The sequence below is a fragment of the Candida orthopsilosis genome (genome assembly GCF_000315875.1).
Source record: "Candida orthopsilosis Co 90-125, chromosome 1 draft sequence".
In the NCBI taxonomy this organism is placed as follows: Eukaryota; Fungi; Ascomycota; class Pichiomycetes; order Serinales; family Debaryomycetaceae; genus Lodderomyces; species Lodderomyces orthopsilosis.
The window spans coordinates 1,172,043-1,190,958 of NC_018292.1; the positions used below are offsets into that span (position 1 = coordinate 1,172,043).

At 37.4% G+C, this 18,916-nt stretch overlaps 7 protein-coding genes across 7 annotated transcripts; 4 read left to right on the forward strand and 3 right to left on the reverse strand. All coding sequences in view use genetic code 12, as the record gives it.

Moving 5' to 3' along the window:
• Positions 1-31: 31 nt before the first annotated feature.
• Positions 32-1,858, reverse strand: CORT_0A05350 (hypothetical protein; the record flags this gene model as incomplete). The annotated part of the gene is made up of 1 exon (XM_003866315.1): positions 32-1,858. The coding sequence occupies one exon, from the start codon at positions 1,856-1,858 to the stop codon at positions 32-34; it is 1,827 nt and encodes a 608-aa protein (XP_003866363.1).
• Positions 1,859-1,997: 139 nt separating this feature from the next.
• On the forward strand, positions 1,998-2,837 carry CORT_0A05360 (Rsm25 protein; the record flags this gene model as incomplete). Its single annotated transcript, XM_003866316.1, has 1 exon — positions 1,998-2,837. The coding sequence occupies one exon, from the start codon at positions 1,998-2,000 to the stop codon at positions 2,835-2,837; it is 840 nt and encodes a 279-aa protein (XP_003866364.1).
• Positions 2,838-3,152: 315 nt separating this feature from the next.
• CORT_0A05370 (hypothetical protein) lies at positions 3,153-3,356 on the reverse strand (the record flags this gene model as incomplete). Its single annotated transcript, XM_003866317.1, has 1 exon — positions 3,153-3,356. One exon carries the CDS (start codon positions 3,354-3,356, stop codon positions 3,153-3,155), a length of 204 nt encoding a protein of 67 aa, XP_003866365.1.
• An 896-nt stretch (positions 3,357-4,252) lies between these two features.
• CORT_0A05380 (Msn4 zinc finger transcription factor) lies at positions 4,253-6,769 on the reverse strand (the record flags this gene model as incomplete). The annotated part of the gene is made up of 1 exon (XM_003866318.1): positions 4,253-6,769. One exon carries the CDS (start codon positions 6,767-6,769, stop codon positions 4,253-4,255), a length of 2,517 nt encoding a protein of 838 aa, XP_003866366.1.
• Positions 6,770-10,064: 3,295 nt separating this feature from the next.
• On the forward strand, positions 10,065-13,052 carry CORT_0A05390 (Pfk26 6-phosphofructo-2-kinase; the record flags this gene model as incomplete). The annotated part of the gene is made up of 1 exon (XM_003866319.1): positions 10,065-13,052. One exon carries the CDS (start codon positions 10,065-10,067, stop codon positions 13,050-13,052), a length of 2,988 nt encoding a protein of 995 aa, XP_003866367.1.
• A 1,125-nt stretch (positions 13,053-14,177) lies between these two features.
• On the forward strand, positions 14,178-15,833 carry CORT_0A05400 (Mdr1 plasma membrane multidrug efflux pump; the record flags this gene model as incomplete). The annotated part of the gene is made up of 1 exon (XM_003866320.1): positions 14,178-15,833. The coding sequence occupies one exon, from the start codon at positions 14,178-14,180 to the stop codon at positions 15,831-15,833; it is 1,656 nt and encodes a 551-aa protein (XP_003866368.1).
• Positions 15,834-17,212: 1,379 nt separating this feature from the next.
• On the forward strand, positions 17,213-18,706 carry CORT_0A05410 (Zwf1 glucose-6-phosphate dehydrogenase; the record flags this gene model as incomplete). Its single annotated transcript, XM_003866321.1, has 1 exon — positions 17,213-18,706. The coding sequence occupies one exon, from the start codon at positions 17,213-17,215 to the stop codon at positions 18,704-18,706; it is 1,494 nt and encodes a 497-aa protein (XP_003866369.1).
• Positions 18,707-18,916: the final 210 nt, after the last annotated feature.

Sequence of the window (18,916 nt, forward strand, 5' to 3'; positions counted from 1 at the left end):
CCCTTCATTATTTTTAGAACTTAATGATAAACTAAACCATTATTGTGACTATCTCCATTAAAACCGCTTTATTGATGAAGGAAAGCCTCTCTGCCTCGTGTGGGCCAAACTTCTTTGGTTCTACCATCTTTTCCCATCTACTCCTCGCCTTCTCGATGGAGCCCATTCTTGTTGTCTCGCCAATTTGGTGCAAGTGTTTTACACAAGCCATAAATATACAGTCCAAAAGCAAGTTGCTTAATCTTAACGATGTATCACTAGCATCTCTTGCGCAATAATCACCAACCCAAATGCCTTGCAAGGCGGCACTGTCCAAATATCCCATCCCAGAAAGAATTCGAAGACTATTCAAGTCATTGTTGTCTTTGTTTGCATCAATTTGATTCAATAAACGGGACAATGTGAATCTCAAATCGTCAATTGTCCAATTACTTCTGTTCTTTAATCCCTTGAAAATTTCAAAATACATCTTTGTACTCATTTTTTGATTTGTCAAGTTGTCCATTACATACATCAATTGCTTAATCTTGTCAAATGATTGCTTGCGGCAATAACCTTGAAACAAGGTTAAAAATGAAAGATGATTTGGTGATAGTTTATAAAACACAGATTTGTCTTGGGTAGTGGCCTTCAATTTGGTATATATATAACGCCACTCAGCGAGGATTTCATCCTCTTCGTTGTTTGGGGGTGTTTGGAAATATGCTGTCTCAAACAATATTTCTGCATGTTTGACTAACTCCAAGTCTGTCAAAACTTTAATCAAGCCATCAACAATTTCATTTGTGATGACAGGAATTTGGTTCAACTCTTCAATCGTATTTGCAAGATACTTGATATATCCTTTTCTGTCAATAAAAGTATGGAAATATCCGAGTAGATTGATGAGAGATATATCAATCAATTTCAAGTTGTTCTTGTTCTCGACACCTAGAATACTACCCAAACCCACTTTAGGTAAAATATCACATATTATATCAAACCTATCATGTCTGGTTGCTAAGAAAAGCAACACCCCCAACAAATCTCTGCGATCACCAAAGGTTTTTAGAATCAGTTCATATTCCTCAAATGTGAACCGTTTGTACCCCAAGTCTTTGTCATCACCGACAAGAGACACAATGTCATGCCTGTCTTTAAAGTAAGTCAAGTATATCATTCGTACTTGTTCTTGTTGCGTAAGCTCTAATCCAGCTTGTTTCAAATCATTTAAAACGGATTGACACAGATTGCGATATTCCTCTCTTCGTGTATTTTCATTGCGCATTGCATTCGATAAGCCATTGGCATCTCCACGAAGCAAGCACCCTTCAAGAATGTTTCTATTAGCAAAATATCTTTGCTTCAAGACATACTTTTTGATGAAGATTTGCAAAATTGATGGAGGTAAAAATTGTGGTGCTGGTTTGGGTAGATCTGAGTATCTTTTAAAAGCGTGCTCGTGGTTGATATTTTGGTACTTTGTAGCTGTATGTTTTAAGTCGAAAGGGGTAAACTTAGATTGAAATGGGTCATCATCCGCAGGGTACAACACTTTGATGAAGTTGTTATATTCCCTTGTGTACAATATATCACTCGGCTTAAATTCCATTCGTTTCAACAAAACAGGATCTTGATCTGTTCTTCGTATTTTCAATTTGTCCCAGATCCGTTGTTTCAACTCATATTGATCATCCGTGTGCTCAACGCTGTACTTTTTCATCAATTCTGGTTGATACTGATTTATCAAAACATCTATACATTTCAACAAAGGTCCTGTATTTTTCGATTGTTCTGCACCCACTCGTCGTATAAAAGTATTGACTGGTTTCTCTAATAGGAATATATTCTTTGCCTTCGCTTGTTTTATAATGTTCATATCATTTTTATCACCAAAGGGTTTCCAACATTGACTTGCACACTCGAGAGATGAAAAAAATGAAAAAAAAAAAATTTTGAAAAAGAAAAAAATGTCACCAAAGAGCTAGAGAACTCTTCACGAATCAAGTCCTTCCACAATGAAGCTTCAAACTGAGGCAGCCAACGTTCTATCACGAACATCTGCGTACCTACAATCGGGAGTGATTAAAAAGAAGCCTGTATGGTTCGACATAGTCGCGAAATATCCCCCAAAACATAATCTTGTCAAGAAACCATACATACACGGGGCCAACTCAACTGATCCTAGAAATGAGTTACTCAAGCCAAAGGACCAACCATTACAGAAATCACAGCTTTTCAAAACACGCCCAACTTCAAATGAAATTGCAAACAAAAACAATCAGATTCATCGTATACCAAAATTGAAATTCCTAGAAGACGAATTGAGAAACTATTTTTACTTGCAACATCCTTGGGAATTGTCAAGACCAAAGAATCTCATTGAAAATAATGGTGATGAAATACTGAAAAAATGTGATTGGAGTCACATGTTGCAATTGAACAAACCATTGGATGGGGAATCGGTTATCCAACGAGCCATGTATCTTTTGCAAAATGACGATAAGGTGAAAGATATCTTTGAAGCGTACGACCTAGCAAGGTTTGAATTCTATCGATTGCGCATGGCAGAGGAAATGGAAAGCCACATAGCTAAAGAGGAAAGCGTTATGTACGGAGCTGTCTATGAATCAACTAATATTGATTGGAATTTGACTACAGAACAAAATTATATTGATAACTGGGTTAAATTGGCTGCTGGGCAAACTCAAGTATTAGAGGCCAATGCCAATAGATCACAAGCACCAAGTGGCTCATTGGTGGAGGAAGAGAAATCTAGAGCTTCGTTATTTGAGAGTTTGTTGCTGGTTAATAACGACGTTTCTGATGAGATTAAGAGAGCTAATGGTGGAGAATAAAAGGCGCGATACAGTAAGGGGGATTTGTACATAGATGGTATACATCAAAGTAAAGAGTTGCATAGGTGTGTAATAAATATTTCGTTTCCATTTACTATACTATACAATGTATACATCATATGGAAATTTGTTCAAACGACAGTTTTGACCATAATTCCGCTTCGCATTGTAATGGAAGCGGAGCATTGCTATACTCTTCATTCAACCACCACCATTCGTACCTTATTATGTTTGAAAGGAACCTCTTTCTTTGATCTCCACCTCTCACTTCATCCTTACCTCTAATAACACACAAAACACATCATTTAATAACAACTAATGATGTTCCTCATGCTCGTGTCCATGTTCATCGCCCCCTTTCTTCAATACCAATTTTTCAAAGCCAACATACGCAGTAAATGCTACTATAGCAATACCTAACCCGGGAAACGCATTTCTAAATCTATTCAACCTGCTAAATTGGCCCTCGTACCTCCAAGCATCTCTCTTGGCCCATGGATTGTTGTGTGCTGATACCATTGTTATGTATGTTTATATATTGTAGTGATAACTGTATGAGCATTGGTAATAAAGATTTTTTCCAAAGGTTTCTAATTGGTGATCTTCTTTCTGCTACTTTAGGGATTGAGTGCGGCTTTCTTTCCACGATTCACGTTTACGAACTCTTCTTGAATACTGCTGCTGGGTTGAGAAGGTGGCTGTCGATGTTTCTAATGAAATCTTTTTATTCGATACTGAGTTTCAACTACATGTAGTATAGAATGGTTAACAAATCTATAACACTCACTGCAGGTGAATTTAGTGTCGCACAGATTGTACGACATTCTATCGAGATTTAGCGCTTAGGTTTCCCTTTTACCTAAATTTGTGATTTTATTTGTTATTTACATAAAGGCACACACAGTTGTAGTAGTTTTTGAAACTGCAATTTACAAAATTCGAGGAACAATTGATGTCATGGATTTTTGAAAAAAGAAACAATCAGTTGTTGTGGAGGCTACCGGTGACTTTCTTTTGGCTGTTTAATTCTTGCTATGTATTATATTATTTGCTAAATGTGACACCAAAGGTTTTGATCAATCATTTCATTTCCGGTGAGCGCTCACCATCTCTTTTACTTTTGGTTCTCACTGTGTTTCTCTTGAGAAGGTTCAAACTACAATGCAACGCCACGGCATGCATTTACCTGAAATATAATGAAGTATAAATGTTGTATATAATCACCATCATTTGTTAATCAAAGAATAAAATAATCATCAACTGGTGAAATGAAAAGATTAGATTCCTTTCCTTCCAGTGGCACTTCTCTAAAGCTAAAATCTAAAAATAATTGAAATCAATTGAGCCTGCTCATTATGATTCAGTTGCGATATCATCAGTGTTGTAATCCTGTGACAAAGATGCTCCTCTGCTCTTCATGCTGTACCCTGCTTCTTCTTCTTTTTCTTATCCCTTCTACTGTGAATTGTCATATCTCCATAAACAATATTGGTATTACCCGATCCATCAACTTTATAATGTGTCTTGATATGCTGTGCCAAATTATCCAGTCTAGAAAACTTGCGTTCACAGTAGTGGCAATGATATGGCCTAATGTTTGAATGTACTGATCTAATATGACGCTTGAGGTGCTCTGTACGTTTGAATTGTTTGTCACATTCAGAACATGGAAAACAACCATTTTCATTTTGAACAACCGGTGCTGAAAGAAGTCCCTTTGGGTCAAGCTCCTGTAAATTTGATAAGGTCTTGGTATCATTTTTGGTGAATGCATTGCCACCTTTCTTGTTCAATTTAGTCACATTTTGTGTGGGCACGTTGGTGTCGACTTGGTTGGGATTGGTAGGAGATACTGACTTGGAACCAGGCTTGTTGTTGAGCAAACCATGTTGATGCTGAGTTTCAAGTTGCTTATCCAATTGCTCCTTAATCAATAATTGTTGTGCTTGGATGCTGCCTTTAGACACGGAGCTCTTTCTCCTCTTTTTCTTCTGTTGGGCTGGCTGTGTTGAGTCATTTGGCTCTTCCTTGATTTCTCCTATTGTTGGAGATATTGTAGTAGGCGAAAGCTGTAACGAGGCAGTATTACCAGTAAACTGCTGCTGCTGCTGCTGGTATTGCCCTTGTTTCTCTCCACTTAGTTGTTGCTCCTTTAGCTCATCCAACTGTTGTGACACTGCACGCGCAAAGTGACTTTGTTGTTGAGGCGAGGCACCTGCATACTGTTTCCCTTTTGACGAGGTTTGCCATGAATTTCTCCTTGTGTTACTTCTGCTGCTGTGCATTCCATTGGTATGGGAATATGACCTGTTTTTGACAATAGCTCCGTTGGACCCACCATTGCTTCTATTCGTGTTTGTGGTTTTAAACGATCCTGGTAGTTCTAAATCTGCACCGACAAGATCAACTCCACTGTCTTCACCTGCGCTACTGAGCCAGTCACCAACGCGATGCCTATCTCCATTTGTTTTGGAATCAACATATGATGTCGACAAGCTTCTGTTGTGAAGTGGAGAAAATGCGGAATGCTCTAGTTGGTTCATAGATGGCATGCCTTGGGGGCCATTTGGCAGCATAAGTGGCTCTTGTGACTGCAGTTGTATCGGCATGTTGTTGTTGCTGCGTTGTAAATGCTGGAGGCTGCCCCTCTTTAATCCAAACATTGAAGACAAACTTGGTGAGCTAAAGGATGTTGCCAATTTGGTTGTAAACAACTGACGTGGATTGATTGTCCCCTGTTGTTGATCAAAAGAGCCTTTGTTGTCGTAGCCAGTGAAAGGCATATCGAAATCGGCAATTGAGTCAGCACAAACTGCTGCTGCAGTAGCCGCAGAGAATGCGATAGTATTTGCATCCAAATTGATCAAACTTGAGGATGCGTTAGTCGAAAACGGTGATTGATCTTCAATCTTCAATTGCTGATTGAAATCGGGCTGAGGCAAATTGACCAACTGTTGTTGTTGTACTTGGTCCATGTAACTAAGTGATCTTTTTCGAGATGGACCCAGTTGCAGACTCGTGCTTGGAGTTCGTAAGGTTAAGGAGGTCAACTGGTCAATTGGTATTGTGTTTGAGTGCTTCCTCGTGTGGCTGGTGATGTGTAGTGGTTCTTGTGTAGATAAAGGCGCTTGAGACGTTCCTGCGTTCAAATTTCCATCAGCCACCTGTTTATTGGAACCCATTACTGAACCAACAGCAAGGGCATTTGATGTTGATGTAGACGATGATGCCGAGCTTATTGACGAGTTTGGTGTAGCGAAATATTGATTCAAGGAGTTCGTTGATACATTACTTGTAATTTCCTCTTCATGGTGGCTGTAATTTGGACCATTAGATGTTGTTGTGGCGGCAGGAGCACCCAATTCAGTGTCATTTAAAAATTGTTGATGTTGCATAAAGCTTGGTGCTGAATTATGACGTAGATGTCTATCACTGCTAGGCCCTCTGTAGAAATTGTAGTCCTCTTGTTGTGGTAATTCGGTGTCTATACTTGAGGAGTTGAAAGGCTGGGATGGCTGAAATTTAAACTCTGCTTCCAAGCCTTTGCTTAAAACCGAGGATTGTAACTGTGTCTCAGCTTCAAAATTAGATGGGGTTATTAAGTAGCTGCTCTTAAAAAATGTCTCATCACTCAATTGAAAAGTGTCAGACATATTAGTGACTGTGGATTCATTTGAAGTAGGTGACAAGGCAGAGTTTGGATGTGTAGTTGCAAAAGCTTTTTGTTTTGGACCAAGACCGTTCGGATTGCCTTGTGTGGAGTAGTCGTCACCAATGGTATGAGGACCCAAAACCTCTGTATTGTCAATACCAGCTAAATCTTGTGCATCCCTCGTCATGAGATCTGCAGGTCTGCTATCAACCACAAACGGCCTGTTAAAATTGGAGCTATTAGCATAGTTACCAAATAATGACTGATAATTCATTGTCATGGTGCTTCTTTGTGGTGGTGATGATGGTAGTTAAAGATGTTAAAAATAAAGTTAGCGAGTTTGATATTTGGAGAGCTTGCTTCAAAAATATTTGGGACTGGGCTACGTGTGAACCAATCGCGTATATGTACGCGTGTGTGTCTGTGTGTCTATGTGTCTATGTGTAAGTGGCGAAAGTGGTTGGCTGTGGTTCCAAAAACCTCGTGTATATATAACTGGAGTATAAAGTGAGTTTGTGTAGATTTGCAGTAGGTGGTTAAGTGGGAAGTAGCAGTTAAAAGTAAAGTGTCAATTGAAGAAGAACTGAGATTTGTAAAGAAAAAAAAAACTGTGGTGGGTGGGGTGTGGGTTTCTTATCGGGTGCGTGTACGGATTTATCTGTGAGGTTGAGTTTGATTTAGGGGGTGTGTGTATGTATTTGTGTGTCTTGTATCTTTGATTCTGTTTATGATTACTAACTCAAGACGTTTGCTACTAGTGTGCTAGTGATTAGATTGATTTGTATTGGGTAAAGAAATGGTAAGGAAATTACAAAATATAAAGTACTCTGGTTTATGTATATATATATATACTTATATACTTATATACATGCATATGTATTATTATTATTATTATTTATGTGTAATTTATAGTTTAAAGGTTATTTTATTTTTATTTTTTTATTTTTTTATTTTTTTTATTGTTGTTGTTTTATCAAACAAAAAGTAGTGTACAAATGATCAAATAAAGCACTACAACAATACTAACCTATACAGAGTAATCTAAATGGAGACACAACAACATTTGTGTGTAGCTAGTTGAAATCAATATCATCACTTGAAAAGAAAAGCATAGGACGATCGTTATATTATTACCCCACCTTCAACAAAGGCTTGTGTGTGTGTGGATGAATGATCTGGTTGTCAACTTTAGCTTAAAAAAAATGCATTACATACGTTTGTTGTTGTATAGTTTGTATATTCGCCTTTGCAAAATAATAGTGAAATAACACAATAACAAAGCAATGAAAATGGCGTGTACCTGTGGATAAAAATCATCAGAAATAAAAACAATATAACGCATACTCAAGAAAAAAAGTCAACTGGATTAGACGAAGTTTGATCAAACATATAAAGATCCAGCCAACCAGGCAGAGCAAACCAAACCACTACAAAGTATACACTACTCCATTGATGTTATGGCTCTAATAAGGACCAAAAAACATCAACTCAAACAACTCTCTCTTTACGAAAAATGATCTGAGACAAAATGATTCTGTTCATTTTGTGTCTTCATACGTAATTGAAAAATAAAATATATATATATGTATATAAAATATTTACTATATCAGGGTCAAATAAACTTTCTCTCTCTCTAAATACCTTTGCCACTGAACGGACAAATGCAGCAAGGGAATTGAAATATATAAAAGACAACAATCAATTGACACATACGTGACAAGGTGCTTTACGTCATCAAAAGTTGTACTCTGCCATATTCAGTATTGATTTCATTAGCTGTTTGAATTGGTGTAATGTTTTAAACAACCACTTACGTATGTGTGTAATTTACTAAAAATGTAAGACATTTTGTACATTTGTGCACTACTCTTTTGTGGGATCAATCGTATATAAATTAAAAAATATTAGAAAATACTATTTATTTTTGTGTCTGCTCTATATATATATAGAAAGCCACTTTTTGATTCTAGACAACTTAAAATAGTTTAATGCGGACTTTAGTCATTTGAATTTTTAAACTATCATATGTTCAGATATGCATGTACTACTGTGCGGTACAAAGAAAATACTCTCATACAATACCAAAAGATCATAAGATTCGAAAGCCTTTCCTCAAAGATCAGCGTAGCTTTTGAGTCACTTAAATTGATTATACATCTTACATAGTACCTGAAAAGTAAGCTTACCCCTGTATCTCGAAATATTACCGTATAGGTGAACAGTCGTAGGCTCTAACACATACTCACAATAATCGCGAGTATATTATCTAATTGATAATCACATGTGTGGCCCATTGGTGTATTTACCACCCATTTCGCTTATCCCATGAACCATAATCACATATGATATTTTGAATTTGCAACAACGTGATAACGATATATTGTATTGTGAAAGCTTGGATCCGCACCTGCAAACTCATCTCCGTTGATTATCGGGAACTGCTAATACCTACTACAATGTTGAGACTTTAAAATAAAGTTTAGTCAAGCTGTGTGATTCATGAGTCTGTTGCCGATATTTTATCTCTTAGACTGGTTTAGTTAAAGTTGCACGGCTATAATTGGGACATTTTTTAAACCGGAATAAACCTACCGCAGTATTCTAAAGCAATATACGTGATGTAGTGAAAGGCTATAAAAGCTTGTCTATTAGAGTTCAGTTCAATTGAAGACGGACTGAACATTGGAAAACTACAGCCACTAAATTAATCCATGAATGCAAGAAGAGCTGCTTAATATACCTGTGAGAAATTATAACTGGAAGTAAAATCTGGAGTACTTTATTATACGTTTGTATTTTTCATCTTAACAACTTACTAACTTTGTGGCTATTATTTTGTCCATCTATCAAAGACATATCATTTGATATAGATTATAACAATAGTGAAAGAGGGGCAAAGGACAGAGAACGAAACTGCTTCACCCTTTGACACTTGAGTCTCTTGTGTAAACCCCATTGTTGTTTCGAGTTGAAGGTGACACGCACCAGTTGCTAGTTGCTAGTTGCTAGTTGCTAGTTGCTAGTTGCCCGGTGCCCCGGGACAATGACGTATTTCCTCCGTGTAACACTCCCCTTATCTCAATGCTCAACGAAAAAAAATAAAACTCCGATACTTCGAAGAGGAATGCTTTATTTCTACCAAGGTAATTGAACAGTACATTGGGTGTAAGTTGTGAGTGGTATCATTAGTTTTGAATAGACCGTCCATCAGAAAAGAAAGTAATCTAAGTGTTGCTCCTATAACCACTTGTATACTTTTTAGCCATTAGCATTCAATCAAATTGTCATACAAAAAAATCCGCATCGAAAAGAAAAATAAAAAGGCGACACACAATTTGATTATTTTAAAGGGATATTCTTTCATAACTCATTCTACAAACTTTATTATTCAACACTAACAAGACAGTACTACATTATTATATCCATCACAAGTGCAACAGATACTTTCTTATAGAGCTAGAGCTAGAAAACTAAGCAATCAATCAACGTTTAGACATCGGACACCAAACGACCGCAAAGAAATCTGATCCTCACAATTTGGCTTAAACAAATCAATCTTCACGTCAAAAAAAAGGATGAATAACCCAAACAACCAGCATCACGAATCGATACGTAAATTGATTGCATCTAATTTCAAACAATCAAATCAATCGCCAAAATCGGAAGCACGTTCCGACGGTGAAATCAATCAAGATGGGTCAACTACTCTGCCGACGGGACCATATTCGCCATCAATTCCCAATCGCAGAAAATCACATTCAATAAGTAATGCAGATTTGTCTCAACAAAGATCGAATACAAAGAAAGTGTCATTTTCCAACTTGCAGTCGGCAAACTCATCGCCCATGACTAATCAATCCTCATCATCATCTAGTGGGTCAATAGATAACTCAGAGAACGAGAATAGCGACCATGATGATGGGGGAAAGCATGAATCATGTCCTCGGGCTCGATACAATGCTGGTGATGTTGTATTGCGTCGTCCTGATTTTAAGGGCCCAGGTGGCAAGCTGAAATTGGGTATGGGTCATGACTATTTACAACCACAAAATCATGCTTCATTTATGACAAGTGTCTCACCTTCTCCATCAAGTGTCTCACCAAGCGTGTCTACCACATCGTTGAATAAAAGAGTTGGAGGAAGGAACAGGCACAGTTATGGTGGAGAGAAATTAGCATTAACAAAATCATTGGACTCTCAACTACTAGAACCTTCAGAATCAAACAATTCAGTCAACTCCTTCCTACCTGAATTCAATAATAGACCCTTGACTGATACACCTTTTGTGTCGTATGTCGGGTCCCCCTTAACTAGGGAACAATCCAATACTGAAGATTATGACAATCAAGAGACGGGTGCCACGGATCTGGTTCACAAATCGAAAAACATTTCCCATTTGAACTTGACAGACTTAGCTGATAGCAATCAGTCCCTGTCAGAGACTGAGTCTTTAAAGGAAGCAAGAAACTCTGCTGCTCACAGGGCAGCTTCAATGGTTGGTACTCAATCCGCAACTGTCAGCTATGGCATGAGACGGCCTTCATATGTGCCAACCGATCCAGAGACTGAATTAGATGCGTCTAAGTTACATTCAACCGCGGGGGAGGTTCAAGCAAACCCAGAACCTGGAGTAAGCACTCTAGGAGATACAAAGAAGCATACTGAAGAGCAAAAGAGAACACAACTAGATGAACGGGAGAAGAGGCTCTTTGAAATAGAAATGGAACAAGAGAAGCAAAAACAAGCAGACAAGAAAGCAGAAATAAATTTGACCAAGGATTTCTCACGCTTGTTGAAAGATGTTCCACCGCATATGAAAGAACAATTTGAGAAAACACCTTCTATTGAGCAATTAAAAAATTTGCTTCTAACTGCAAAGCCACCGATTTCCTCTAGGAAAACGTATACTTTGAATATTCCAGGTCAAACAAAATCGAAAACGTCGCCTGATGGAAAAATTGCATCGGTTGATGTTGGGTCGAAACTAGTCATCGTAATGGTTGGATTACCAGCAAGAGGAAAGTCGTATATAACCAACAAGCTCACACGATATCTCAACTGGCTTCAACACGATTGTCGGGTATTCAACGTTGGTAATACCAGGCGTAAGAGTAAATTGAATGCCGGACCAGAGCAAAACCCATTGCCTGACTCGCATCCAAATTCTGAGGCACAATCACCAATCCAGGGAGCTGCTGGAGGTTTTGGTGAAGCAAAGAAAGAGGCAGTCATATCCAAACCAAAAACTACTGAACATGATGCCTCTTTTTTCAACCCGGAAAACAAGGCAAGTACAGCCTTGAGGGAAAAATGGGCTATGGATACTTTGGATATGTTGTTGGACTATGTCATCAATGGAAGTGGCTCGGTTGGTATATTTGATGCTACAAACTCCACCAAACATAGGAGAAAGAAAGTGCTCAAGAGAATACAGGAAAGAAGCAATGGTGAGTTGAAGGTTTTGTTTTTGGAGAGTATTTGTAGCGATCCAGCAATTATAGAAAGCAACATTCGTTTAAAATTGAGTGGACCTGATTACAAAAACATGGATCCAGAAGTGGCCTTGAAAGATTTTGTCGGAAGACTACATAACTACAAAAAGGCATACGAAACTATTGATGAAGAAGAAGAGCAGATTCCGGGATTTCAATATGTCAAGATGATTGATGTGGGAAAGAAGGTGGTTAGTTTCAACATCCAGGGGTTCCTTTCTTCACAAACAGTATACTTTTTGCTCAATTTCAATCTTTGTGAACGTCAAATTTGGCTTACTCGTCATGGTGAGAGTCGAGACAATGTCAGTGGTAGAATTGGTGGTGACTCGCATCTAACAAGACGTGGTAAGAAATTTGCTAAAGCATTGGCTAAATTTATGAATTTCCAGCGTGAGGAGTTTAGAAAACACCAATTGGAAAGATTTTCCACTCGTTTGGAACTCAAATATAATTCAATGTTCAACCCTGAGGATGTTGCTGCAATACCAAATGAACCCAATTTTTGTGTTTGGACATCAATGATGCATCGTGCTGTGGAGTCAGGTGTTTACTTCAATGAGCAGGTTTATTCCGTTAAACAAATGCGTATGTTGAATGAGATTGGTGCAGGAAAGTGTGAGGGTATGACGTATGAGGAAATACAAGACAAATATCCGAAGGAGTTTGAACTGAGGTTAGAAAACAAGTTGAGTTATCGATACCCTGGTGTTGGTGGTGAAAGTTATTTGGATGTCTTGACTCGGTTACGTCCATTAATCACCGAAATCGAACGCACAACTGATCATCTCCTTATTATTAGTCATCGTGTTGTCCTTCGTATCCTTATTGGTTATTTCCTCAATTTGCAACCCTCTGACATTGTTCAATTGGATGTTCCGCTTCACTCGTTATACAAGTTGGAGACAAATCCTTATGGAACCAAGTATGCTTTGTACACATATAGGGAAGATATGGATTGGTTTGTTGAGACGAAGCCAGAGAATCAAAGGAATGTTCAGGAAATGGGATTAGCGTTTAATGAAAAGAGGTTTTCGATTGTGCCTACGGTTCCGAAAAAGTCGCTTTAGTATCGGAGAAAGGGACTGTCGTTTTTAAGAAAATGCATAAGTGAGTAATAAAAACGTGTGTGATTATATCTGTTGTAGTGACTCCTATAAAGTAGCTTTGATTTCGTTCACATATCGGAATCTCATAGTGGTACAGCCATACAGTTCCGGTAATGCCACAACAATATTTTGTGTAGTTGGTTGTTTTGTGCGAAGTTCGGTTACTTGCCATAAATGGAAGTATTGTTCGGTGATTTGCATTATAAAAAGCGCAACTTTTCAAAAATACTATAACGCTTGCTATTAAGAGGTACTCGGCACGGTCGATAGAGTTAGATCAGATTAGGAGTAAGGTGATCAACCTGTGATATTAGTAATATCTTTTTTGTTTGTCATTACCTCGTACAACTGTGTTACATGATGACAATTTTGAAAACGGTGGCGTCTAGATCATAAGAAAAATCGGTGAATAGAAGAAGTAGATTCGATTTGCGGCATTAACTATAAAAGTTTAAGAATTTACAGGAGTGGTTTTACATTTTAGTTTTCCCTAGTTGAACTGTATTGGGAGATATAGGTGTAGTAACTGCTTGTTGTATGTAGCGATATGGTGTAGTGTTTGCTTTGTGGGATCTGGTATGTGCTGTGACGAGCATAGCCAACTATTGGTATATGCAGGGTGTAAAGCAACGATAAAACAAGAATTGAGAACTTTTGTTTCACATAGACTAAACCCTATAATCCGATTCCGATTTTTAGTTCTTTTTCTTTCAGCTTGAGCTATAGGTTCATTAAATAAAAGCTTCGCAATTAATGACAAATCTAACCGTGACTATGTTTTGCTCAACAATTGGTGTTAAGCACAAAGGCTAAGAACGGGATATGCTTAGTAAAAGAGGTATTTTAGTAAAGCTACACAAAATGGATATTTCAAAAATTGCGGCTGAAAGAACTTACTCGATTCAGTAAGACCGAAATTGCAACAAAAATGAAAAATCACATCGGTTGTTTTACATTACAAATGAACACACAAGACCAGGAGCAACACGATGATATTTAAATGGTAACATAACACCTTCTTTTGAGAGAAGGAATTTTGAGCTACATTAATATCATCAAATAGACGCGTATTACTACATTTACAACATGTTGGATTTTATCAGACATAGTTTTGGCGGTAGGTTGATCTATCATTTATCGAAGCACAAATATTTCTGTTACCCCGAAGAAGATGAAAACTATGTAATACCAGAGAAGTACTTACTAGATGAAAAAGAAGGTGCCCTTCGTTCATCACAAGATGTTACAAGTGATCACATAGCTGCTTCCAATTCATCCGATTCAAGCATGAGTGAAAAGACCAAAATAGCGAACGAAAACAACTACATTTTTGTTGAATGGGATGGTGATGATGATCCAGAAGATCCACGTAATTGGAGTCTATTCAAGAAGGGGTTTTTCATATTTGAAGTTGCGTTCTTGACAACATCAGTTTATATGGCATCAGCAGTTTACACACCAGGTTTGGAACAACTTCAACATGATTTGTCAGTTGGTAGAGTGGTGGGGACATTGGGGGTTTTCACATTTGTTCTTGGTTATGGTATAGGTCCCATTCTATGGTCACCAATATCGGAAAACGCTGCAGTGGGAAGATCATCAATATATGCATTAACGTTATTGGTGTTTGTTATTTTACAAATCCCTACCGCTTTGGTAGATAATATTGCCGGGTTTTGTATTCTTAGATTCTTGGGTGGGTTTTTCGCTAGTCCTTGTTTGGCAACTGGTGGTGCAAGCGTTGGAGAAGTGACGAAATTTTGGAACTTCCCCTTGTCATTGGCACTTTGGAGCATCGGTGCTGTTTGTGGACCAAGTTTAGGTCCATTCTTTGGAGCTATACTCTCAGTGAAAGCAGGATGGAGATGGACTTTTTGGTTTATAATGATTGTTTCAGGATTTTCATTGGTCTTGTTGACGTTTTTCTTACCAGAAACTTATGCACCTACTTTACTTGCAAGAAAAGCCAAGAGATTAAGGGCTAGAACTGGTAATGAACGAATCACCACAGTAGGACTATTGGAGAATGAAGAGAGGACCGTACATCAGATATTGGTAGAGGCACTTTGGCGTCCTATTGAAGTTACGATATTGGAACCGGTTGTGTTGTTGATTGATATTTACATTGCCATGGTGTACAGTGTACTTTATTTGTTTTTTGAAGTGTTTCCTATATATTTTGTTGAAGTTAGAGGGTTCACTGTTGTTGAATTGGGTATTTCATATTTAGCAATTATTATTGGTGTATTGGTTGCTGTATCGATATATTTACCAGTTATTCATCATCAATTTACTAAACCAATCTTGAATAATGAGACAGTGTACCCTGAAGTGTTTATTCCCATAGCTATTGTCGGTGGGTTTTTATTTGCTTCTGGTTTGTTTATCTTTGGTTGGTCAGCAACTACATATACTCATTGGATAGGACCTCTTTTTGGAGTTGCAGCTACAAGTGCTGGTACATTCCTAATGTTTCAAACTTTGTTCAATTACATGGGAGCATCTTTCAAACACGAATATCTTGCCTCGGTATTTGCTTCTAATGATTTAGTTAGATCAACTATTGCTTCAGTTTTCCCTATTTTTGGTGCTGCTTTGTTTAATAATTTGAAAATTGATAAATTCCCCGTTGCATGGGGAGCGAGTGTTTTGGGGTTCATTGCTACTGCAATGATTGCTATACCAGTATTGTTTTATTTGAATGGGCCAAAATTAAGAGCAAGGTCAAAATATGCAAAGTAAGAGCGGGGTGGGTTACAAAGTTAGAGTATTGATAGATAGATAGATAGGTAAACAAACAAATAAATAAACAGATTATACTTAATGCATCAATGTATACATTTTAAATTTTTTTGCAACCACATCTTGACAAATATTTTCATGTGAAGTTTCGAGCTTTGGCTTTTAGTTGTAGAATGCAGAAATGATTTTCATTTCTCACAAGCTTTGTTTGAATCTAGTGCAGGTTTACAAAATAGGTTAGGAATAAACTTGTTCAAAGTTGGTTTTGCCCCTTCATGCGAAAGTGGGGAACAACCCATATTCCATTTACCCATGCGTCCTATTTTTTATCAAATGTCATTTTTTTGCTTTCCCCGTGTTTCGGCCAAACGAAAAATAAATTGAAACGATCGGACGAACGAAAAGCGAGAAAAACAAATCGTTTTATTGAGCCGTTTTTCACGTGACTCGCCATCATTTTTCAAAATATGACAGATTCCAGAATGTTGAGTCATCCGTGAAGCTTATTTGAAGGTCTTATATTGGTACGATGGTAAAGGTTAGAGAAGCACTGGACGAACATAATCGAATTATAGCCTACATGAGTCATATATTAGTTTGATTTCATTTACGATCTTGTTGACGGCGGTGGAAATAGAATTTTTTGTTGAGCTTACTTTTGATTTTATAGTTTTACATTGCACAAAAGAGAAGGATATCAACAATTTGTAATCATCATTGCTGCCTTGGAGGCGCTGATCAGCCGACAGCAGTCGCCGGTTCTGAAAGCGGCCATTCTCGTCACCCTCAGTACCTCTTGACTGTAAGTACAGGGGACGGTTCTCACCTACAGTGAAGGTGAATTCATATGTTTTATATTTGGAAATCAAATTACATCATTATCTCCGGGCCGCTCTGAAATAAATCCTACACTTTAGTTAAAAATTAGCGGCACATAACCCAAACCTAAACGTCAATTTCTTCTTGGTTTTACGAATGAAGTATAAGAGATACTCGGTTAAGTTCAGTGGGTAGTTTGATTAAGGAAGAAAGGAGATATTTTGAATTGTATTACAACCGGATAAATCATTAAACAAAAATGCTAAGAAACACAAAGACTCAACAGTTGAACAATTGTAAATTTCTTTTCCGTTCTTCTCTGATAAACTTCTTTCTCTCCCTGAAATAAATAACGATTGCTTTTCTCAATTTTCAAAATTAAACCAAACATATATATCGATCACTTCTTCTTCTCTTCAATCAAATAACTCAATTGATTTGGATATTGACGGTATTCTATTACATTCTTCACATCAATTGACTTTTTTGCTACACTCAATTGATCCAACCACACTAGCAACAGCAACAGAAATCAAAAGTAAATTACACTACATTACAAAATGACCGCTTTTGGAAAACATTTTACCATTGTTGTTTTTGGAGCCAGTGGTGACTTGGCTGCTAAAAAGACTTTTCCTGCTTTGTTTGGATTGTTTAGAGAAAAACAAATGAGTCATGAAGTTCAAATTATCGGTTATGCTAGATCAGATTTGCTGGAAGATAAATTTCATGAAAAGATTTCTCAACATTTCAAAGGTGGCGATGAACAAACCAAAAAGGACTTTTTAAAACTCACTTCATATGTAAGGGGTCAATATGATACTGATGAAGGTTACAAGAAATTGGAAAAAAGATGTCAAGATTACGAAAAACAACATGGTGTTGATAAATCACAAAGATTGTTTTATTTGGCATTGCCACCTTCTCAATTCACCGAAGTTTGTGAACAAATCAAGAAAGATGTTTATGATAAAGATGGTATTACTAGGGTCGTTATTGAAAAGCCATTTGGTCATGACTTGGAATCAGCAAGAGAACTTCAAAAATCAATTGCTCCATTATTCACCGAAGATGAAATTTATAGAATTGATCATTATTTGGGTAAAGAAATGGTTAAAAACTTGTTAGTTTTAAGATTTGGTAATGAAATCTTTAGTGGAGTTTGGAATAAAAACTTCATTTCCTCCATACAAATTAGTTTCAAAGAACCATTTGGTACTGAAGGAAGGGGTGGCTACTTTGATAATATTGGTATTATTAGAGACGTTATGCAAAACCATTTGTTGCAAGTTTTGACTTTATTGACTATGGAAAGACCTGTTTCTTTTGATCCTGAAGCTGTTCGAGATGAAAAGGTTAAAGTGTTGAAAGCATTTGATGCTATAAACACCAACGATCTTATTCTTGGACAATATGGTAAATCCGAAGATGGTAAGAAACCAGCTTATGTTGATGATGAAACTGTAGCTAAGGATTCCAAATGTGTCACTTATTGCGCTTTCGCAATCAACATCCATAATGAGAGATGGGATGGTGTGCCAATGGTTTTAAGAGCTGGTAAAGCATTGGATGAAGGGAAAGTTGAAATCAGAATTCAATTCAAACCAGTTGCTAAAGGTATGTTTAAGGATATTCTGAGGAACGAATTGGTTATTAGAATTCAGCCGGACGAAGCAATTTACTTAAAGATTAACTCCAAAATTCCCGGTGTATCAACTCAAACTTCTTTGACTGATTTGGATTTGACTTATTCCAAACGTTACTCAAAAGATTTCTGGATTCCAGAAGCTTACGAATCTTTGCTTAGAGATGTTTTCCAAGGTAATCATGCCAACTTCGTTAGAGATGATGAATTGGATGTCTCGTGGAAATTGTTTACGCCGTTATTGGAAGCTATTGAAAATGATAAGAATTTGAAATTGGATATATATCCATACGGATCAAAAGGTCCAAAGGCTTTGAGGCAATTTTTGTCGAATCATGGCTATATATTTGATACTCCGGGTACTTACCAATGGCCATTAACTGAACCTGATGTAAAGGGTAAGATTTGATAGATTCTATAGTGGTATGAGCTTTTAAAATTGGTTTGATTAAGGTGCGGGGATACATTTGTAGTTCGCTTGTTTTTGCCCGTTTTAATCTCAGATTGGCTAGCATAGCCTGTTCGGTTAAGGTAGTAGACTCTATCTATACACTGACCGTATCATATCCTCTTTTGATGTGACGGTGTAGCGTCGTGTACTACACTCAAAATGGTGTAG